At 39.0% G+C, this 24,472-nt stretch overlaps 1 protein-coding gene across 1 annotated transcript in view; it reads left to right on the forward strand.

Moving 5' to 3' along the window:
- LOC140515231 (connector enhancer of kinase suppressor of ras 2-like) overlaps window positions 1-24,472 on the forward strand; it is a 570,766-nt gene that overhangs the window by 501,938 nt on the left and 44,356 nt on the right. The window contains exon 18 of the mRNA XM_072625828.1: window positions 16,058-16,129. Coding sequence (XP_072481929.1) covers window positions 16,058-16,129 — 72 coding nt within the window. The remainder of the gene's footprint in view (window positions 1-16,057; window positions 16,130-24,472) is intronic.

The raw sequence follows: 24,472 nt of genomic DNA on the forward strand, positions 1-24,472 counted from the left end.
TTGTTTAGAACCAACACTATCTTAAATTTGTAAGCATAATGCCCTTCACTGAAAAAAGCATCACTTGATTGACTTTTTATTGATGCCAGTTTGGGTTGGTAGGTCAAGTGACAAGGCTCCCCCTAGTTGTCAGGCATACCACATCTCTTCCTGTCTTCAGAGACTAACGTAGCCTTGAAACTCATTCCAATTTTGTACAGCTTTGATTGTTAAGACATTTTTCTTTACATTAAATCTAAACATATCTCTCTGAAACTTCTACCCTTTGCTCCTGGTCTTGGTCACGTGGGGCCGAACAGAGCAACCTTTATCTCTCCTCTATATAACAGTGCTTCAGTTGCTCAAACCCCCATTCCTGTCCCAAAGTCCTCATTCGTTAAATTGAAGTAGTCAAATCAATGAGTTCTAAGTTCCCTTCTATCACGAAATGCATACATGTATGCATACATTTATATTACATATACTCACATATTCTGGAAATAAACACAGATAGCCATCATATTTGTTTCTAAAGCAAACCTAAAGAACTTTATACAATATTTCCTGGTTAAATCCAAGATGAGAAAGATTGGACAAATATCTGAAATAGTCAATGGGCAGCTTTTCAGCTTAAAGGAATGGTAAGGAAAATGAGGTAAAGAAATTGTGTGTTCATTATCAGGAAAAGACACAAGGCAGCACTGTTGGATTTGTGTATGATCACCTGGAGAAGACAGGTGAGACATTTGAAATCATGTCTAAAAAGATACTTATTGATGGAACACTCATTCTCAGGTATACTCGGTAGACATCCCAAATGGCCTCATGCTCCCTTATCAACATAATTATAATAGAAGTTACAAGGCAGCAAGGTTCAGTGGAAAGAGGACTGATTGTGAAGTTGGAGGAGCTGGTTTTGAATTCTGGCTCTAACAGTCACTGCTTTTGGGACTTTGGGGAGATCACTTGACTCTCTGGGTCTCAGTTTTCTAATCAGTAAAATAAAGGGCTTGGATTAGATGACTCTGGATGTCCCTTTCAGCCTTAAGAAGGATCTTATGGGCCTAGTTAGTGTGCTTTTGGTGTCACCTTAGTTTTTCAATCCTTTGCTTCTACTTACATGCTTTTGACCACATGACAGGCAGAGAGGAGTGCTTGCATTCCCGTGGTAGAGGGAATGGGAGAGTCAGATCATTCCTCTTACAAAAGGAAGGTGTTTGTACTCAGAGTCCTAGCCTATCTGCCATAAGAAGCAGGTTACTGAATTGTCAAAGGAATCAGCAATCTCATGAATCACATGTCCAATAGTCCACTCTAAACCCCATGTGTGCTGCTCAAAAATTGCCCCTTGCCCTGGAAGCTTTGGGGTTTTCTAAGCCAGTTTCTGCCATCTAGTGGATCCCATCAGATTGCAATGCTGTAGTACAGTATTTTCTTTCCTACCCTATTAGTCTATGGAATAGGTTTGTGGTATTTGGACATAGAAGGTGGCTTGCTGGTTGGGTCCATCACTGCCATTTTGCAAGTGAGGAAACCGAGATCAAGAAGAGAGGAAAAGACTTTCCTAAGGACACACAGGTAGTAACTGAATCAGAATTTGAATCCAAGTCACTCAATTCCAGGTCCTGGGCTCTTTCTCTTACACTTTCCTACCTCTCTTTTATTGTTCAAGTAATCAGCAAACATTAGTTTTGACTAGCTAATACGGTATTCCATTTTTACTTTGCTATATAGCTATGCTTTCCTTGCCTTTCTATTCAGACTCCTTTTCTTGGGGGACATCTTGACCTTTTTGACCACACTCAAAAATCAAAAACTGTAGCTGTCTGATACAATGAAATCATTACTGAATGATTATTTAACATTAAGCAAAAAATTGAGAACAGCATCTCCAGAAGTTATACTCTTATAACCTGTCCTTTAACTAAAACTTTGTAGCTAATAATACTTGACCTTAAACTGTTTGCCATTTGTGTGTATGTATATCTACATTATGGGTGTCACATACACATCTGCCTTGGAAATAAGGGATAATTTGCCTTTGTGGCTTCCCATAGGGAATGATGGGCTAGAATAGGGAAGAAAAGAAGTGAGAAACATTCCAGTGCTGTGACCTCAAGGTCCATTGACTTCAAATCACCTATGAGGACAAATGCTGGGCCTTAAAGCTTTTCCGCAGCCTATTTTTCCCACCAGTCTCTGGCCACTATTTTCCACTTTCATGGCATCATGTGCTTTTTCAGGCCCCAAATAGTTCTTCCCAAGTGGATGTGGGCGCTCCTTTGAGAAACCTCTTAGCGAAGGGGAAGAGCTCTTACTTTATTTTGTATCATGGACTCCCTTCAAATTAGGTTTTAAAATGCATAAAATAAAATATACAGAATTACAAAGTAAACTATGTTGAAATATATTTGTCAAAATAATATTAAAAATATAGATTCTAGGTTAAGAACCCCTAGCTTAAGGTAAAGCTATGAACTGGGAAGTACAGAAAATTATTGGCATCTTTAGCTCCTCTAAAGCCCAGAAATGGCCCCTTCTCCAGGGTCAGTTGTAACAATCCATGTTTGAACATTCTTTCTTTAATCAGGAGATTTTTGACTTGATGCCGTATCTGTCCTCTCATTGAGAGTCTTAGTGATCATTTTTGACATGCTTTCACACATACACACACACACACACCCCTTTATCCTCAGATAAAATGTTGGAATGCACCACTGGTTCAGACAGTTTAGGTACCTTGTGTGGCTTCTTGTATGCACTGGAAAATGCAGCTCCCCAAATTTCTCATATCGTCTTGAAGAGCATCTTCAATATTCTTGTCCATCTATACCAAGAATCCTACGCGGGGCTCTATGTCCATCATTTTGCATCAACATTACAGCTCTTATATAGAAATGGTGCAGATTTTAGCTTCAATCATAAACAATACAACACATGTAAATATCTAAGAACATGTCCATTTAATAATTATTTTAAAGCAATTGTTCTGACCACCTAAAAAAACCACAACAATCCTATATTAGGAAACTCTGCTGTTCAGTCATGACCTAAAAATAACATCCACAACATTAGGGTCTCTAAAATCAAGATCCTCGATGAGTCTCCACAAGGCAGCACCAGCTTGCTGCACATAGGCACCCACCACTTGCATACAGACACCCCAGAAAAGTTACCCTAGGTTCAAGGTATTCTCTGGGTCCATATCCACCCAAAACCATAGCTCACAAGGCCCCACTTATGTATTTACTTTTGCCCAATCAACCAGACAACATAGTTCAAAATAAAGGTCTTTAATGAAATAACAGTAAGAAATGTAGCAATAGAACATTCCCTTATCAATGTAGTCCACACTCCCCAACAAAGTCACGTGGGACTTCCCAGTTGGTAGAAAGAATGGACATGCTAGGAAATATGCATGGAGGGGCATACGCATAGAACACATGTGGCCAGGGTACACATAAAGTAACAGTGTGACCAGGGCATACACATGGAGGAACAACTCACAACCCCAGTGCTAAAAGGCCATTGACATCCCTCAACTCTCACTGGGCCTACTCCCCATTGTATTTTACTTTCTCTAATGGGCATTGTTCCTTCTTGATGTCACACCTGCTCATGTCTCTGCAGTTCCCCACCTTTTTCTCTGGACCTTGCACGTTTCTTCTTCTTCCTGCCTCTCACCTCCCAACCACTTGGTTCTCAGCTAAAACCCTTAGCTAAAGTGCTGCCTCTTCCCCATCTGAGAAGCAGACTCTGCCATCTCTCTTTTAAGAAAAACACTCTCAGAAGATCTCTCTCCAAGCAGAGTGGTTTTATTAGCTCCCAAACTCTTAGCTTCCAAGGCTGAAGTCCTTTTAGCATACAGAATAGCTAGTCAAGGCACCAAAAGACATTTGTAAAGCACCCACTGTGAGCCAAGTCTTGTGCTACTATGTGGGGATAGAAAGGCAAAAGACCATCATCTCTGCCCTCAAGGAGCTCACAGTCAACTAATTATAGCATTTAATTTGTCTTCAAAACTGCTTCCTTCCATTAACAGGAACATTCCTACATCCTTGTTCCAAACCTCCGTCACATTTAGAACTCTCATATGATTCCTAACTGCCAAACTGCACCCATCCACCCCACCCCCCCGCAAAAAGAATCGTTTTAGCTTCTGCCTTTTCTACAAACTGCAAAAGGCTGCATGAATGTCATGCAATGTCATTTTTCTGAATTCCCCCAAGATCTTTTGGGTCTCCCGTGGAAATGAAGTGAGAGAGAGAAGAACATCAATGATCAAGAACCAAGTGATGCAGTGTGGAAACATGGCAATCCCCCTCAATCCTTGGTTCCCTCTTCCTGCCTTTTTTATGTACGTGGGAGCGAAAACAAGGCTCTCCAGCTTGGAGCCACCCTACATGGCTTACGTTCCAAGGCCGAATGTAGAAATCCTGACCCTCACTCTTACATTTTGTTTTTTAGAAGATCCATGGTGCCAACATCAAAGCTGCTGAATCCTCTGGAGCATTAAACTTGTTATACTTCCCTTTTTCGTTGGAAAAACAACCTAAGTTGTCTTAAGTTACCAAAGTAGCTTTAACTTTCCACTTTCCACCAAAGGATAGCCAACTGCTTCTAACAACAGGTCATTCTTCATAAATATCAGGTAGCTACAACTGGTCTTTTTTTGTCATTTGCATCATGGTATGATTACAATGTCTCAAGAGAAAAAAATCTCTTGCTGGTCTTAGTGTTTTAGGACATGTAAAATGAGTGAACACGTAAAAAGTGACAGCTTTTGTAAAGGCAGATACTGAGACATTGACAGGGGAAGTAGGGGTAGAAATGTTCACACTGAGTTTGCTTGTACAAATGAATAAAAATCAAAGTCTTTAATGTAAAATACTGAAACATTAGTATTTGAAGAAACAAAGGTACATATACTTCAAAGGGTTCCTTTTTTTTAGTTTTAACAACAACAAAAATAAACAGGTTTAAATCAAGAATAGTGAGTGTAGTGTTTCTAATGGATAGCTTAGAACCATTATGATATGGGATACGCGAAGAGAAAATTGCACAGTAGCAAAGGTTAGCTGATGTTGATGAAGCAAAAGCCATTTTCCCCAGAGTTGGTCAATTATGGGAGAGAATGTGTATGCGTTGAATGAGCATCCTGGAAACTGGTTTGTTGAAGACAATATTGCCTAATTCTGCATTAGCACAGAAGATGGCCTTTTGGGTAGGGGCAAGCTGCAAAAGGATTTATGTAATGAGATTGTTTTGCACTATACTTTTTACTGATTCTCAGGGGCTTGAAAATCTTTTTCAGTGGTAGCTTGTATTAGGTTATAAAAATAGAGTCATTCGATGGATGAACAGGATAGGAGGTTAGTGAAGGATTCTCCCCAAAATGAATCACGTTCACAGGCATATGTATTGTCATTCCTGGTGATGATAAGTCATTTTGCTGGACAGAGTTAGTCAGCTAGCCTCTCATCTGATCTAGGCAGGCCAAAAGCCAATACCAAGTCATTTTTCTGTACCCAAAATGTAATCTTTAATCGTGAAAATTTATAATGGAGGAAGTAAATTTGAAGAGTTTTCTAGCATGAACAGAAGCCATAGAATCTAAAAGGACAATCTTTGATTTCCTGAAAGGTTAAATATGGAATTATATTATCTGGAATTTGACAGTGACTGAGATGATTTCCTTTAAGTAAACAGAAAGGCTGCTTGAATATCCTCCCATCATTTCATAACAAAAAAAGACTAAGATATTCTAGCAGATTCACACCATGAAGTTGGGCTGGTAACTGATGCTAAAATTGCAAAAATGGTAGCTCAGCTAGATAAGCATCACAGAGTGAAGCCTTCTGAGCGAGGCAGTGGATATGTGCTAGAGATAACCACCTAGACTGCTGCTGCGAAGAGAACTTCCAGATGTAGGAAGGCAACCTCCCAGACCAACCCCATCTGGGAGACTTGTCCATCTGAAGAGGGATGCAGTCCAGCCAGACAGATGTTAGAGGGGGAGGGTGTGGGGCAAAACACCTGATAGTGTCTGAAATGATCATCTATCTCATGACTTTGCTTTCCTTTACTGGGAAGATGGGATTAAAACTCTGTGCAAACTGTAAATTAGAGATTGATGTCTATTATATCTGAAATGGGATTGAATACTACTGGGATAAGGAAGATTTTTAGTGTGAAAATATACATTTAAGAAGGCTTCACAGAGAATTTCAGAGTTGAAAGGCCTCCTCAGAGGCCATTAGGTCCAACTTTGAGCCAATCATGAGTCCCCTTTACAACATCCCTGGCAGGTGGTCATCTAGCCTTTGCTTGAAGATAGCTCTAAACATTTGGAAGTTCTTTCTTGCAGGAAGTTTAAATTCCCTTCTGCAGCTTTCTACCTGTTGCTCCTAATTCTCTCTCTAGAGCTAGCCAATAGAAGTCAAATGCCCTTCAGATATCTGAAGCTAGCTGGCATGTGCTCTGGAAGTTGGTGCAAAGAAAGACTTATCAGGTGTTATTCTGAGGTTAGTGCCCTTCCCTAGAGAGTCACCAACCACAGCTACTTCCATGACCCTCACTACTATGCCCTCAGTATTCTGGCAACAACTGCTTGTCTACACCATCTTCCCTTGGAGCATTAGCAGCCACTTCTTTGGCAAAGGAGGCCTCTTATTCCTCTTTAGGAGGAGGCCCATACCTGTTATATGGTGCCAGGTGTTTAGTGGTTAATCTTTTTTTTCTGGGTGACATCCCACCACCCTCCAACTCTTAACACAAGTCAGAATTCTCCCTTACTTTTTCAAATCCTTCCTGTTCCTTTCCACTTCATTAAAGCCTTCCTTCTGTTTTATTTTAAGGAACATTTTATACTTCCTGATAACCTGGAAAGTAGGGTCATTCCTCAGTAGTCACTTGTAATCATTGCGCCATGGCAGCTCTGACAGAAATACCTACATGCAGTTTCTGCAAGTCATTGTACCTAGCACATTGAAGATGCTAAATAAATATTTGTGTTGAAAGTGAGATCTTAGTCCTTTGTGGTTCTTACTAGAGAATGGCAGAACTGCTGAGTCAAATGCAGCTCTGGAGTTATTGTTTGCCTCACCTAATGGACAACCACAATTCACCATCTTTTCCCTCATCTGTCCAATTTCTTACTTTGTTTTATGAGCTACCCATCTTGCTTTAACAATGACCTGCTTTTCTGGAAATCTTTCCCCTCCTATTTCTTTTTTTCTAGACCTTCTACTTTTCCTTTTCCTCCCCATAAGTGGTCCTTTGGTCTTTTGTCAAAAGCCAACAACTGGACTGAGTGCACCATGTGGCTGACCCACTGTGACAAGTGTTCTGTTACTATGTTAAGACCTCATATAAAATTGCTGCAATTCTTTAAAAGTTTTTAAAGAATATTGGCCCTGTAACAATCCCTAACTGTGTAATATGGAGTTCTGATTATTCTTCTCCCTTAAAAAATATGCTGACAGGATCACAGATTTAGAGTAGGAAAAGACCTTAAAGATTATCTAATTATCTAATATTAATTATAATTATCTAATATACTCCCCTTCTTAGATAAAACTAGGGCTCTAAGAGGTCAAGTGACCAGCCCAAGGTCACAAAGATGGCTTGGCAGAGTCAGAATTTGAACCCATGTCTTCTAACTTTAAATGCAGGATTTTTTTCATCTCTACCACAGAGCCATAAAAAAGTAACTAATCAATGAGTCAACAAGTCACTTACATCCCAAACAGTGTGGTCTAGTGGACAGAGAATTGGCATTGGAATCAAGAAGACCTGGGCTCAAATCCCACCTTTGATACATAATGGCTATGTGACCCAGGGCAAGTCACTTAACTTCTCAGTGTCCCAGGCAAAGACTGTAAGGTTCAGAGGAGGTTCCATCTGCTTTGGTAGAAGGGGTTTCCTTATCAAAAGTTTTCCATGTCAATGAAATTCGTACGTTTGGTTTTTTTTTTTTAATGGGCCAGGTGCTATGCAAATACAAAAGTGAGACAGTTTTTGTCCTTACATTCTACAGATAAATAAAATACAGTAGATATAAAACATATTCACAGTGATGAGGGTATCTCTAATAATGGAAAATTTAAGAAAGACTTCAAAGAATTATCATTTGAACAGGTAGGAGAGCATTCCAGGCATGGAGAACAGACTGTACAAAAGTACGGAATGGAGAGATAGAATGATATGGATGGAAAACAAAGAACTGGCCATGTTGACTGAAATAAGTATATAAGGGGACCGTGTGTGTGACCAGCCAAGAAAGAGAGGCTGGATCAAGAATATGACAGGTTTTTAATTTCAGAGGGATTGCTATTTTAAGTCACTAGGGAAACATTTCAGTTTCATGAGCAGAGGAGTCATATAATCAGACTTGTACTTTAAAAATGGCAATTTTTGTGGAGAATTGTGGAGAATGAATTGGAGAGGAGAGAGCCTGGATGTGGAGAGGCCAGGTAGGAGACTACTGTAATAGACTAGTTGGGAGGCGATAAGGATCTGGACCGGGCTGGTAGCTACATGAATGGAGAGAAAAGGGACCCATTCCCTTCCTCCAGCTCCATTTCAGTTAGTACTGCTTGGCCAGTTGGCTAGCTAAATTCAGGCTCAACTCGAAAACAATGTTTTCTGAATTTGTGCCTTGTTCCCTTCTCTCCATATCTCTTCCCCCATCCTCTACCTGCACTACATGAGCAGGGAAAATGTGGGAGCAGAGCAATGTGGGGGAAGATCCTCCAGGTCCATGAGGGTGTCTGAGGGTTCTTCCCTCCTTGGAAATGAGCTAGTCAAGGTGCTGGATGACAGTGATAGGCACAATCTAGACTGTGTTGAGAAGTGATTCACCAAAACTGCCAGAGCACAAGTTGCTGCTGCTGAGGAAACATGAGGAGGAGGAGGCTAAGCCCATTTCCTAGGGCAGGTTTTTGAGGGAGCAGCTCTAGAGAACCCTGTCCCCCCCAACCTGACAACCATTTCATGAGATTTGAGGACTAAAAAAGGGACCAGCTAGAAAACTCTTATGCCAGCTCACCCTTGCCAGAGGAGCTGTGGAAATAATAACCTAAATCAAGTTAGTATTCTTCTTCCCACTCAACTGACATAAAATGTTGTTTGCTGTGGGCGAGTGGTAATAGGTAGGGCTAATGTAAAACGTGTTCTCATAAAAGGAAGCCATTCAACTTTCACCATGTCAGGAGCTTTGCTCAAATCAAAAGAAAAGAGAATGATTGCCCAGAGATGGATGCGTACACTTCTATTGTGACTGACCAGTGAAAGAAAACCCACCTTCCACTCCTCTGCTGCTGAACCTGACCAGAATGACATGGAGACTTAAGCTTTTGGGTGGCTTTCTGTCTTGTTTATCAGTTCTTTTTTTAGAAATTAGAAACCATGAAGCGAGTGCTTTGGAGCATGGGGATTTACATGTAAAATTCCTGTTAATGCTAATGAGAATGAAGTGCATGGATCCTCTGTGTGCTAGTGGGAGTCTTGACACCTGGGGGAGATGAATGGAGGAGGGGTTGCATTCATGTGTAACTTCCATTAATCGCAAAGAAGAATTAAATGAGTGACTTGAGGGAGGAAAGACTCAAGTGAATAGTAATCAACAAAGAAAGCAAAGATTTTTTTTTTACTTTATGGTTTATGATAATTTTAAATTATCTCTGAAATACATAAATGCTAATAGGATACTATCCCCCCCCCCCCAATACATATTGGAGAATATATAAGCTCAGAATGGACCATTGATTCAACTATTTTTTTTCATTTGACTAAGAATGTCCTTGAGATAAATCTACGCTTAGCTGTTTATATCTGTCTACATACAAACTAGTTTAATTGAATTGAGTTGTTTAAAAAGTCTAATGAAAAGTTACTAAATAACCTGGACTTGGTTGTTGTTAGCTTTTCCTACCTAGTATCATGTAACTGGGTTTACCATTTTTTTTTCATCTTTCAAATGGTAGTTTCAGTCTCATGTACATTCAACCTATGATAGGTTTTTGTTTGTTTGGGATAAATCCCACCTCCTCCTCCTCCTTCTTTTCCTCCTCATTTTTCACCGCCACTACTACTACTCCTACTACTCCTTTTACACCTACTGCTACTTGTCTAACTCTCTGGTCCTCATTTCAGGGAGACAGTGTGATACAGTGGTGATGGTAGGCACCATGGAACCCCTAACTTTAAGGCACAGAATATTGAGTTTAAATTCCAGCTCTACCACTTAGTATCTATGTGACATTGGGCAAATCACTGAACTACTCTGGGCCACAATTTCCTCATCTGAAAAATTAAGGCCTTGGACTATAACCACTAATGCTTCTTTCAATTGTAGATCTTTGATCCTATGAAGGGACTGGACCAGATGCTCTTCTGAACAAATTATATGATCATTCATTGATTTTAAAAGATTATTAAAGCATTAAGTCAGGGCAGCTAGGTGGCACAGTAGATAGAATGTAGGCCTGTAGTCAGAAAAACTCACCTTCCTGGGTTCAAATCTGGCCTAAGATACTTACTAGCTGTATGACCTTGGGCAAGTCAGTTAACCCTGTTTGCCTCAGCTCCCTCATCTGTAAAATAAATTGGAGAAGGACATATCAAATCAATCCAGTATCTTTGTCAAGAAGACCCCACAAGGGGTTATGAAAAGTTGGACATGACTGAAACTTCTGAACACCAACAAAGCATTAAGTTACTCTATATTTATAGAGAAATAGTTAAGTGGTGGTTCTAATGCCATGATTTCTGACTTATAAAAAACAACAGGAACTAATCCATAAGACAGACCCCAAATATGAATCATAGTGCCATCCTGGTAGTTTGAATATCAAAGGATTTCAGGAAGATTGATTTTCATTTCCCATGAAAAACAGTTGCTTAAAACTAGACATAGGCTAGCAACTGTGAGTCACTCGGAGAATTGAGGAAATGTCTTGGGAAGATAAATATTCAGATGATAGGTAATCTAGAAAATTAGATATCAAGTCAATGTATTTATTTAAATTATCCTTTAAAATAGTTGTTGTGCTATGTACAACTGTAGACATCTACAGGAAGAAGTGTGTCCCAACCTAGGAAGCATGTTATAATATGTATCAGAAAGAAACATTTACCGAGTGGATGTCCTAAGCATCAGCATTATGCCAGCAGAAGGAATTCACACTCAGCATTTCTAAAGCCAAATCGACCCTCAGTGCCTCCATTCTTCAAAGCACTTATTTCTCGTCTTGCTTTCCTAGCTCAATAAAGACCACCAACATTCTCTTTGTCCCCCTTACCCAAAATTTCACCATCATCTTTGGCCAATACATTTCCCTCATTGCTCATCTTCCTCCAGTCACAAAGTTTATGGATTTGTCTCCCACAGGATCTTTTCCATTTTTCCCCTCCTTGTCATCCCCACTGCCACCATACTGGTTCAGCTCCCATCTTGGCCCTACTATGACTTGGCTGTCTCTCTGCCTCCACAACTTTTTCCAGGCTTCGTAGTAATCTTCAATAGATCAATTCTGCTCATGTCATACCCCTGCTCAAAAACCTTTGCTTTTTTCTCATTGCCCACAGGATGGAGTAAAACTTCTCAGCTAGGCATTAAAGACTTATAAAAGTATTCTGTCCTTTGCCTACTTTCTCAGATTTAGCTCTCATTGCTTCCTTGTATATGCATACTTAGATTCCAGCTAAGATAACACTTAAAACTGCACTAAGACTTTTGCAACACCCTGTATAAGAAAGGACCCCCTGGATATTTTGCTTTGAATTACAGTTGTGTTGTATTAACTCTCACTATTCAATTAGAAGTTTCTTGAGGGCAAGAACTGTTTTATACATCTTTAGAATCCCTGCAGTTTATACCTAGCATTGTGCATTGGTCTTAATAAATGGTAGTCAAGTATTTGTTAAATTGAAAGGGGTCATGGAGAGAGCAAAATAGTCTAACCTCTCTACCCCCAAGCAAGTTGGTCCTTAAAGGTATTGCAACTATCCCCCTGGCTTGACTGGCTCAGGGGCCTAAAGGCTCAGTGTGTTAGTAGCACTTCCTGATCCCCTGAGGAGTTCCAGGGATTCATTGATGCTTGGCTGGTAGATCACCAAGGGCAGCTCAGAAATGGGAGCTTCCCTCAGCTCCATCATCTTGAAGGGTGCTCAGTGCCTCTCCTTGTTAACTATCCTTCTCCTGTCATAGATAATAAAATCTCCTTTTACTATTCAGTGACCTACAAGTATTTCATTGTTGAACTTAAACTATCAGGGAATTGGCCTGAGTCAGGCCCAGCCCAAAAAGGGGCACCAGATCCAATCCCAAAGAATTGTCGGTATACTTAGGAGACCAGAAGAGCCCAATTTATGAGCAGGGAATGGAGTAGCTTTTTGATGTCGTTGGGCCAGCTCTATCATCTTGTATTCTTGACAATAACTCAATAAGGTGCAATGTATATACTTGGTCATGTAAGTCTATGGTGCAATGAGGCCTTGTGAAAATGACGCCCTGGGCATCAGTCTTGAGTTCCTGATCCAATCTGGATCCTAGGTCATGCCTGGGGTTTCAGATATCCCCTAGTTTTTCATTTGAACCACAAGAAACCATCAAAATTCTTTGATTGTTTTACATAGAAAGTTGACTTGAAAAGTTCTGAGAAAATTACAGCTTAGGACATTTTACCCTGGCTGCCAATATTCTTTATTACCATTTCTACTGAACACATGGCAATATTTCTTTTCTGTGACCTGAAAAATAGATCCAGGAGAGACAATTTAAAAATTATGGGACTACCTGAAAGCCATGATGAATAAAAAGAGCCTAGACATCATCTTTCATGAAATTATCAAGGAAAACTGCCCTGATATTCTACAACCAGAGGGCAAAATAAATATTGAAAGAATCCACCAATAACCTCCTGAAACAGACCTGAAAAGAGAAACTCCTAGGAATATTGTAGTCAAATTTCAGAGTTCCCAGGTCAAGGAGAAAATATTGCAAGCAGCTAGAAAGAAACAATTTGAGTATTGTGGAAATACAATTAGGATAACACAGGATCTGACAGCTTCTACATTAAGGGATCGAAGGGCTTGAAATAGGATATTCCAGAAGTCAAAGGAACTGGGATTAAAACAAATAATCACCTACCCAGCAAAACTGAGTATAATACTTCAGGGGAAAAAAATGGTCATTCAATGATATAGAGGACTTTCAAGCATTCTTGATGAAAAGACCAGAACTGAATAGAAAATTTGACTTTCAAACATAAGAATCAAGAGAAGCATGAAAAGGTAAATAGGAAAGAGAAATCATAAAGGATTTTCTAAAGTTGAACTGTTTACATTCCTACATGGAAAGATAATATTTGTAACTCTTGAGACTTTTCTCAGTATTTGGGTAGGTGGAGGGATCACACACACACACACACACACACACACACACACATAGACAGAGAACACAGGTTGAGTTGAATCAGAAGGGATGATATCTATAAAAATACAATTAAGGGGTGAGAGAGGAATATATTGGGAGGGGAAAGGGAGAAATGGAATGGGGCAAATTATCACTCATAAAAGAGATAAGAAAAATCTTTTTCAATGGAAGAGAAAAGGGAGGAGATGAGAGGAGAAAAGTGAAGCTTATTCTCTTCATATTTGGCTTAAGGAGGGAATAACATGCTCACTCAATTTGATATGAAAATCTATCTTACACTACAGGAAAGTAGGGGAGAAGGAGATAAGTGGGGTGAGGGAGAATGAGAGAAGGGAGGGCAAATGGGAGAATGGAGTAATTAGAAGTAAATACTTTTGGGAATGGGCAAGGTCAAATGAGAGAATAGAATAAATGGGGAACAGGGTAGGATGGAGGGAAATATAGTTAGTCTTACACAACATGACTATTATGGAAGTCTTTTGCAAAGTGACACATGTATAGCCTGTATTGAATTGCTTGCCTTCTTAGTGGATATGGGTGGGGAAGGAGGAAAGGAGAGAAGTTGGAATTCAAAATACTAGAAAGGAATGTTGAGAATTGTTATTGCATATAACTGGGAAATAAGAAATACAGGTAATGGGGTATAGAAATCTATCTTGCCCTACAAGAAAAAGAGAGAAGATGGGGAGAAGGGAAGGGAGTCATAGAAGGGAGGGCACATTGAGGGAAGGGGTAATCAGAATACAAGGTGTTATGGGGTAGAAGGAGGGGAGAAAAATTGAAACTCAAAATTTTGTGGAAATGAATGTCGAAATCTAAAAATAAATAAATAAAACTAAACATAAAAAAAGAAGCAAGAATAAAGAAAGGAAAATATTTCCATATTAAAAAAAATATTTCTTTTCTGTGTAAAAGAATGGTTTACTGTTTAGTGGTATTTACTGTTGAAAAGATGCTGGGCTATATTTGTTAATACCTAGGACTTAGCAGTAGCTAAAAATGAGTTCTTAACCTTGTTTGCTTGTTACTCTTAATATTTTGATAATTATATTTCAGTGATTGGTTTCATTTATAATCCTTGGTTTTTAATTGTATGCATTTAAAAACAGTATTCTGAGAAGGGGTCTATAGGCTTCACCACATTGCACAAGGGATCCATGACACTTCTTGCTCCTTTACCTCCTTCAGACAATTATGAAGTGCTTTTATTAATTAATTAATGCATGCCACAGGATGGAGGTCATCATAGGAGAAGTATCAAAGACTGACCATGATATTTGTAGAATTCTCTCTAACAAAATTAATGTAGCTCTGTGACCTCTTCAACATTGAGATTAGATAACAGAAAAGAATTGTTCTTATTCATTTGGTTGTGTTAGTTCTTTAAAGCTGATTCTTCACTCCAGTCTCCCTGTCTCTTAGCTCCCACAATCCAAATGCATATTTACAGTGTGGGGAACAGAAATGACATGGCCCTGTTTCCATTGCACAGAGAAGAACAGGGACTTCTTCCATATTGCAGAAAGCCCATGTCCTTGGTCTGGGGATTCTAGTGGGTTGTAATACAATATGGTGATGAAAAAGGCCAATGGGATTCTGGAACGAAGGGTGTTTAGAACTAGCATTCTTAATCTTGGTGTCATGGATGCCTTTAGCAATCTGGTGAAACCTGTGGAAGTAATCATATTTATAAATACATAAAACAAAATACATCAAATTAAAAAGGAAACTAATTATATTGAAATAATTACCAAATATTAAAATAAAAACCAAGGTCATGGAATCCTGGTTAAGAACCCCTGTATCTAGAAGAAGAGAAGTCATAGTCTCACTATTCCCTCTCCTGGTCAGACTATATTACAGTATTATATTCAATTCTACCTGCCACCTTTTAGAAAGGATGTTAGCAACCTGGAATACATGTCGAGGAAGGTGACTAGGATGGTGGTGAAGGTCTTGAGACCATGATGTGCAGGGATCTCTTGAACAAACTGGAATTGTTTAGCTTGAAAAGAAGATTTGGAGGATACTTGCTTACTTTAAGTTGAAGAGCTGACCTGTGGAAGAGAGATTAGCCTTGGTTTACTTGATTCCAGGGCACAGCAAAAGAACAGGTGGAATTTTCCAAGAAACAGATTTCAGCTGGATGGTATTAGGCTTCTCCAAAAGTGGAATGGGCTGCCTGAAAAGGGAGTCAATTTCCCTTTACTTCCCTGGATGACTGCTTGTTAGACATCATAGTTGGGATTCCTGGTCAGGTATGAAGTTGGACTAGCCAGCCTGTGAGGAGCCTCCCAGCTCTGAGATCCGGAGATAAATATGACTATTCATTGTTCCCTTTATCACATCTAGGGACTAGAGAGATAGTCCCTAGTCATTCAATGTTCATATACATATACTATGTAATGAACATGGGTATATTGCAGAGGGGAAAAGGGTTATAGACTATCAATCTATTTCTGCATAAATGTGGAACTTCTTTAATAAAACATGTACCATGACTTCACCATAGTTCATGATCCCATCTCATGCTTATTACATTTTCAGGGAAGAGAGAATGTAGCTATTGCCTGTCAAAACTATAAATATGGGAAATCCTTTGGAAGGAGAACTGAACTGTTCTTTCTGTCTTTCTTTCAGTGCTTTCAAAGCTTGTCACCCCAAAGTTAAGAGTTTCTTCTTTGCAACTGACGGTCTGGAAGAAATGAATCAGTAAGTAATTTCTTTTCTGTAGCCAGTTGTAGCAATGTGAGAGCCCCTCAAGACAACAGAAAAAGATGATTGCATTTCCTCTAGGAGTGTAAAAGTTAGCTTTAATACCTATTCTAACACCCTGGCACACCTTTCTTTCCTCCATGGCCCCTTCAGGACCAGGGATAAGTATTGTGCTCTCATTCACCATAAAGACAAAAGCCTAGGATTGTTGACTTTGTGATTTGCTCTTCCTAGCCCAGCCAAGAAAGAAGTAAATGAATATCTTGATTCATGCATGTTCACAGGCATATTTGTTTTCAAAAGGATTTTATCCATCAACTCTTTACCTTCAGACACAGAAGACTGTTGGGGAAGGAGAAAGGGGAAATGGAGAGAGTCGTGGGGGAAAGGCATTATACTATCTGAATTTATGACTGTTTCTATATCTCTAACTAATTGTTTTTCCATGCAAAGTTTTGGTTCCAGAGGTGATTGAATTATATTCTTATTTTATGTTGTTTCTGCAATTGTACATGTAAATGAAGATTGGACACCTTTCGAAACGTGTATCCATATGCATTGTGTTTTATATCAAGGTTAAATCATTTTCTACTGGCCCCAAGAGCACTGCTTTCATTGTGCACTCCAGCATATATGAAGCAAAAATGGGAGTGACTGAGCCCTCCCAAGAGCTTCCACTGTCAGTGTCATTCAAGCGCTGTGCCCAAAATGACAAATGAGAATATGGGAAGAACAAGGTATTCTATAGTCGAGTTCCTTGCACTTTTTAAAGTTCTGGTGCCTCTTCTCTCCCAACTGCCTTGCTTTAGGTGTATGCTCCAGTGAGTAATCAATCCACCTGCCAAGCAATTTTCCTGCAAATCGAAATTGCTTTGCAAAGTGAACACATGCATACTCTTGGGTTCATTTTACAAGGGTGACTTGCATTCTAAGGAATTCATTAATAATAAAATTAACAAACTTGTTTCTTATTTGTCTGGGTCACTCTGCTGCCCATACTTTGACTAGAAGGGCCTTCTACAGATTCACCCCATAACTAATCAACCTGCCAGGCACTCACAACTGTAGGTTTAGTCTATGAAAGGCAATCCTCAGTATGCTGGTTACTTAGGCATCAATGCAATTTGACTTTCATGGAAACTTTCCATGTAAATGAAGTATGCAACATAAGACATTAATTCCAATTAGGGAAAGCAGCAGGTTATTAATATTTTAAGGCATGTTGCCTAATGGCATCAGCAAAGCTTGGCTGTAACAGGCTCCTTATGTTTGGGTTTAATGTTGATAGGAAAACATGAAGCAACATCTCATTGGAAAAGGAAAATTGCTTAAATTTGTTTTCAACCTGCCAGAAGGAAGGGTTGTTCTTCCCTCAGTGAGTTTAATTGTGTTGGATTCAATCCTGTCACGTTGGTAGTGTCTAATATTTATGCCTATGAGACCCAAGCACAATGACATGCCTATTCTCTTGAGAACTGCTAACTTCTTTGTCAACATCACTAACTAATAAGGTGGTGCAAAGAAGGAAACCAAAGTGGGTATGGGAAAACTCTCTGGAGCGTACACAGGAATAGTCCTATGTGTGACCTGACACAAGAAGCCCTTGCTAAAAGTACATTTTGAGGCCATGTGTACATTTCTGGCTTGAAGGACGTGGACTCTTCCACATCCATTCACATTAATACAGGCACCTGCCATGTGCTTAGCACTGGGCATGGCAGGGGAAGGATTTGTACAACGGAAAGAGAAAATAGTCCAAATCTTTGCCTCTCATGCCCCCAACTTTATTCCACACCTAAAAACACTGTTGGCAAGTGCACAGATGATCAGTGACTGCTGCCAGGCAGAAAAAGAAATAAATACCATGTTGTTGTTGTTCAGTCATATTTCAGTTGTGTCCAACTCTTTGTGACTTCATTGGGGGGGTTATCTTGGCAGAGATATTGGAGCAGTTTGCCATTTCCTTTTCCAGCCCATTTTACAGATGAGGAAACTGAGGCAAATAGGATGAAGTGACTTGCCCAAAGTCACATAGCTGGTTAGTGTCTGAGGTCAGTTTCGAACTCAGGAAGATGAGTCTTTCTGACTCCAGGTCAGGCTCTCTATCCACTGCAGCACCCCTTACCTGCCCCCAAACTGCTTAAATCATTAAACAGATTTGTGGTAGGGCGATTTGAGGTTGAGGGACATCACCATGCTATGCTGCCCCAGTGTCTACCTCAGTACCATAACTCAGGATCCCATCTCTGGGACCCTGAGCTCTAATTGTTGAACATTCTGCTTGTGTTTCCCAGGCCTAGGCCCATCATACCTTTATGCCACCTCTCCATGTTTCACCATTCACATTCCTATCTCCATCTGTGACCTGCATCTCATGCTCCCCTCCCAGGGACCCTGGGCTCTAATTGTTGAGCATTCTGCTTATTTTGCTAAAACCTAAGCCCACCATGCCACTCTCTGGACCTTTCTATGCTATGCTGTTTGTGCTCCTGTCTCTACCTCTGACCTGAAATGCAAGATCCCTTGGGACCCTTTTGTCTAATTAGCAAGTTTTCCCATTATTTTACCTGGTCCCTGATCTACACCACCACTTCTGGCAATCACGGTGCTGTGCTGCCTGCAACTCAGAACCCCAAGCTCTGTTCCTTGAAAACTTAGGCTTGGACTAGTGACCATTCACCTTATTTGATCCAGACTTGGGCTAAGCATGCCATCATTGCCATCTCTGTGCCATGCTACTTGTGCTTCATCTTGCACCTCTGACTTGGAACTTAGGTTTTCACCCCTGGAATGTTGAACTCTTATCAATGAGAACTTTCCCTCTCTTTCCTGGACCTAGAACCATTGGATCACTTCCCAGCCATGACTCTGCTGTGTTACCCATTCTCCGGAGTCTGCTCCCAACTCTGAACTCAGCCTCTAACCCTTGGGACTTTGGGTTCTGATTTTTGAGCAGGTACCATAACTTGCCACGCCTAGACCTCCAGCACCACTTCCTGGCCATCTCCATGCCACTCATAGGAAAGCTACAACCATGAAAAGTTAGAACATAATCCCTACACAAATTCCAGTGGAAGACCTGACTAAACCAGGACAGTTTCAAAAGAATAAAGGAGATGTTTCAAGCAAAAGGGCTTTTTCCTTATTTGTCCAAATTGTCACTGCAGTTCTTAACTTCAGTCCTTCACATTTGGACAGACAAACAGACCAGCTGAGATGACTTGTTCAGTGAACAGTGATAGAATCCAAGAATTCTGATTCTAGATTCCTTCATCTTAGCTGAAAAGCAAAATACTGTTTTGTTTTACTCTTATTGTCCAGATAAATTTTGGAGCTATCCTATGATAAATATTGGTTGATTATATTTTAAATGATAAATGTAAAATAAGAACTCAGAATTGTTTTAATAAATCTCTATTAGTAATAAAATATAATTAATAGTTATAATTATGTTCTCTTAGATTTTTCTCAGGAAAAGTGACATTTCAGCTAAATGATTTCATTAGGCAAATAAAATGAGCTTAGAATATTCGAGTATTCCAATTATACTCAATGTTTTTTACATATGGATCATATCCAGCTGACCTAAGTATGAGTCCCAGCTCCACCATTTACTAACCACATGTCATTTACATTCTCTGTGCTTCAGTCTTCTCATCTGCCTTAATGGAATTGTGCAGATCTGATAGAATAATGCAAATAAGATACTTTGTGTCTGTACACATGGGAATGTATGTATGGAAAATATTAAGTAATATGCATGTCATACATATATGGAAAGTATTATTAAGGTGACTATTATTATAATCATCAGGTTGGAAGCAGGGTGATCAGTGTTTCAGCCACTGCAACTATTGCTAATGAACACAACCTATTATATAAGAGGGGCTGCAATCTACCTCAATAGAGGGAGAACCCAGGCTAGCAAAGTCATAAATCACAAACACTTGAAGAAATATTATCATTTATAGTTGTTACTCATTTGAACATGGAAAACACTGCTCACTTTGGAAAGAACTTAGTAATTATTGATGGAATAAAAAGGTTATTTTTCTTTGAGGAAACAATTTATCCTCAGTATCAAAGTGTTCAATTAAAGAAATTCAATTTTCTACAGCTATGATGTATTAACACTCAAAAGAAAGGGATTCATAAACACATGTACTCACTATCTTAAGAGCAAAATATGACCAATATAATCCCAATATAAACATAATTTGAATATGAATACAGAACACCCCTTCTAAGAAATGTACTCATCTTTACCACACATCACTTTAAAACACAAGAAGGCTGAAACATTGATAGATTAGGTGGTGTGCCCCAGACTTAGCAAGAAACTCAACCACAACTCCAGATTAAATTCTTATATGATGCTTATCCCTCTCTATATTGCATATGACTTTTCTCTGACAATATTTTTAAAAATAATATGCAATGGGTTTTTTAATGGAATACTATGATTTTAATGTCTACAAATGCTTTTATAATTAACGTCACCAGGAAATTTAAACACAAGCTTAAGTCAAAAGATGAGAGGAAAATATCCAGCGAGTTGACAGGATTAGCATTTAAAAGAATACTTCTTCTTATCTGTGTAAAAAAAAGATATAGTGGAGAGAGCATGAATTATCCCAGTTACCTGGTTGACCGTTAAGCCGTCAAGAGTATCTTCTTCTATTTGGCTGAGAAATCTAGATGGACACCACATGAAACAAAATCACTGGAATCATGCCCAGTGATCCAGTCAGAGCAAGTAACTAAACTTTATCCTATGAGTGAATTTACTTCTCATACCAGTAACTGTAGCAAACAGAATTGCTGGAGTACTGACTGCTAGGAAGAAGTTGAAGCATATAAATCAATGAGTTTATTAAGCAAAGTCATTTGACCTTCTTCTTTCAGTCTGGAAAATCAACTAAATTTTCTCCTCAGGAAAACAAAGAACCAAGTGGTTGGATGACACAGGTACAAGCTCTAAGTTATTCTTATCTATGACCGTGCTTATCCAAACAGTGGCTCTGGACTAAATCAACTCAGAAAATGTTTTGAATAGATCCTTGTAAAAATCTGGTGAAACAGGATGAATTTTGTATGTTCCATTTTTCAGATTAAGTAATATGGTAACAATGACAAAAAATAGATATGATTTGAAAGTATTAAAGTGTTTAACTCGGGGAATGACTGGGATAATGAAAGAGACTACCTGAATCTTGGAGAAAAGGAAACCCAGGCTATGAAACCATTTGAAAGCCTTCTAGAGATAGCCTTGTAAAGAGAGAAATAAGGGCCCAACTATGAGAATTTGTCTTTCCTGACCAAATGAAACTAATACAAAAGTCTGTCAATCTCATAAACCACAAAGAATTGAATCAGCTTTAAAATTATAATCTAATTCAATTTCTGTTTTCAGTCTACGTTGTTCTGATATCAAAGCAGTCATTTTAGCCAAACTGAACAGCTAGTCAATTCAACTAAAAAAAATGGTCACTCCAATTGTTTACTGAACTTACCAGTCAATTGAGTCAAAATCATTGAAACAATTCTTCATATAGACAGCCTAAGCTGAAGTTTTAAACAAGGAGCTGTTTTTAGTTGACATATTTAGTTTATCAGAATAATCTTATAGCTCTCTTTAAGGATTTCCTGGCTTCCTTTTTCCTCACATTCTTGACACAGAATTATCCTACCATGTTTGATAGAATCTATTGAATATGCCACACTTCTCTCCGTAAATTTAATTAGATGACATCTGCAACAGCATAACCCATTTTTCTTACCTCATTTCTTTGGATGTGAAACATTCTCTTGCCAATTCTGTGACACAGTATGCTACACTGACATGTCCATTTAAATGAAAACTATGCCAACTCTATTGCCACTAAGATAATTCTTAATTAACCTGATGATACTGTCAATAATAACAGCCATGTGGTCTTGGAAATGAGACATCAAATCATTGCTTATTCTTGACTTGTTTTACTTGCTCCAACTTGTTGTAAATTTAAACTCTTTGCTAAAGAGACTAAAAGAGAATTCAAGAGTCACACACTGCCCATGGAAGAGTTTCATTGCTTCAGTCAAATGTTGAGCACTGAGCCCTTCTTTACCTCTAAGCGCAGTTAAATATATTGCCCATTCTAAAACTTCTCATTTTGTATTGACTTATTGTGTATTTCCTTGGATGAGAAGGAAATTTCCAAATGTTTTCATTAAATGGCACTCAGGACACTAGAAAGAGAGACTGTATTTCCACCTGCTCCTCATTTTAATGGCCACCTTAAATCTTTCCTTCTAGAAGTAAAGTTGCTAGAACCCAACTCTGACATATTAAGCATATGGCATGATAAGGCTTCTGTGGAGAATTACAGCATGCTAGAAGGGACCAATTCCAGAAAAATAATTACTTCTACAGCATAACCCAAAATGGTCATCCATTATGTGTTTGAAGACCTTCAGTGACGCAATCAACTAACTTTAGAAACCATTTCTTTTGAGAACAGCTCTAATTGTTTGGAAGTCTTTCCTTATATCAAGTTTAACTTTGTTTGTTTGTAAACAAAACCAAAAGCTTAGAGTCTACAAATCTCAAATGAAATATTTAGGAAGTGGATAAGAAAACTCTCTGAGTTGTCTTCATTAAAGATGTATTTAATGGCTGCCATCAATTAGCTGTGTGACTCTGGGCAAGTCACCTAACCTGTATGCCTGTTTCCTTGACTGTAAAATGGGAATAATAATAATAGCACTTACCTCCCAGAATTGTTATGAGGATCAAATGAGATATTTGTAAAGTGCCTAGCACAGTGCCTAGCAGGTAGTAGGCACTTAATAATGTTTGTCTCCCCTCCCCCCATAGATAAATTAGGACCATTCAACATTGACATTAGCCAGCTAATAAGCTAATTGGATTGTTTTCTCAGTGGGTACACTGTGATCTTTCTAGGAAAACCCTATAAAATCCTTGCAATTGGTTCATTATTCTTTACTTGCTCTATCCTGAGCCAGGTCTCTCTGACAAGCATTGACATCCAATGGTTTATGGCAGGGCTTACGAGTATTAGTCCTTTAATTTCTGATATGCTCCATTTTTGTGCACACAAAGTAGTACATGCCCCTCCCCCCCATCAACATGTAGGGCACAAATTACTCCAGCCTTCTAAGATAACTATTAAGACAAAAATGTTGAAAAGGAAGATATTGAGAGGGTAGGGCCAAGATGGCAGAGTAGAAAGATGGATCTGTAGAAGCTCCCCCCCCCCCATAGCCCATAAAATACCTCTAAAAATGACTCTAAACAAATTCTAGAGCAGCAAAAGCCACAAAACAACGGAGTGAAAGAGATTTCCAGCCCAAGGAAGGCTGACAGGAAAGGTCTATCGCATGGAGAGCAAAGCAGAGCACAGCCCAGTATGGGCAGTGTGGCAGGGACAGGACCCAGAACAGGCTTCAGAGCACCACTGGCAGCAGCAGCTCCCAGATTGCTCAGCCCACAAACGCCAAAGATAGCTTCAAAGGTCAGTGAGAAAGCTCTCTCACTTGGGTGAGAAGGGAACGTGGTCTTTCTTGAAATTATCAAGGAAAACTGCCCTGATAGTCTAGAACCAGAAGGCAAAATAAATATTAAAAGAATCCACCAATCACTTCCTGAAAGAGATCCAAAAAGAGAAACTCCTAAGAATATTGTAGCCAAATTCCAGAGTTCCCAGATCAAGGAGAAAATATTGCAAGCAGCTAGAAACAATTTGAGTATTGTGGAAATACAATCAGGGTAACCCAAGATCTAGCAGCTTCTACATTAAGGGATTGAAGAGCTTGGAATATGATATTCCAGAAGTCAGAGGAACTAGGATTGAAACCAAGAATCACCTACCCAGCAAAACTGAGTATAATACTTCAGAGGAAAAATGATCATTCAATGAAATAGAGGACTTTCAAGCATTCTTGATGAAAAGACCAGAGCTGAATACAAAATTTGACTTTCAAACACAAGAATGAAGAGAAGCATGAAAGGGTAAACAGGAAAGAGAAATCATAATGGACTTTTTAAAGTTGAACTATCTACATTCCTACATGGAAAGATAATATTTGTAACTCTTGAAACTTTTCTCAATATTTGGGTAGTTGGAGGGATTATACATACACACACACACATACACACACATATATATGTATATATATATATGTGTGTGTATATATATATATATATATACATATATATATATAGACAGAGAGCACAAGGTAAGTTGAATAGGAAAGGATGATATCTTAAAAAAATAAAATTAAGGGGTGAAAGAGGAATATACTGGGAGGAGAAAGGGAGAAATGGAATGGGGCAAA

This window comes from Notamacropus eugenii, chromosome X, assembly GCF_028372415.1.
Source record: "Notamacropus eugenii isolate mMacEug1 chromosome X, mMacEug1.pri_v2, whole genome shotgun sequence".
In the NCBI taxonomy this organism is placed as follows: domain Eukaryota; kingdom Metazoa; phylum Chordata; class Mammalia; order Diprotodontia; family Macropodidae; genus Notamacropus; species Notamacropus eugenii.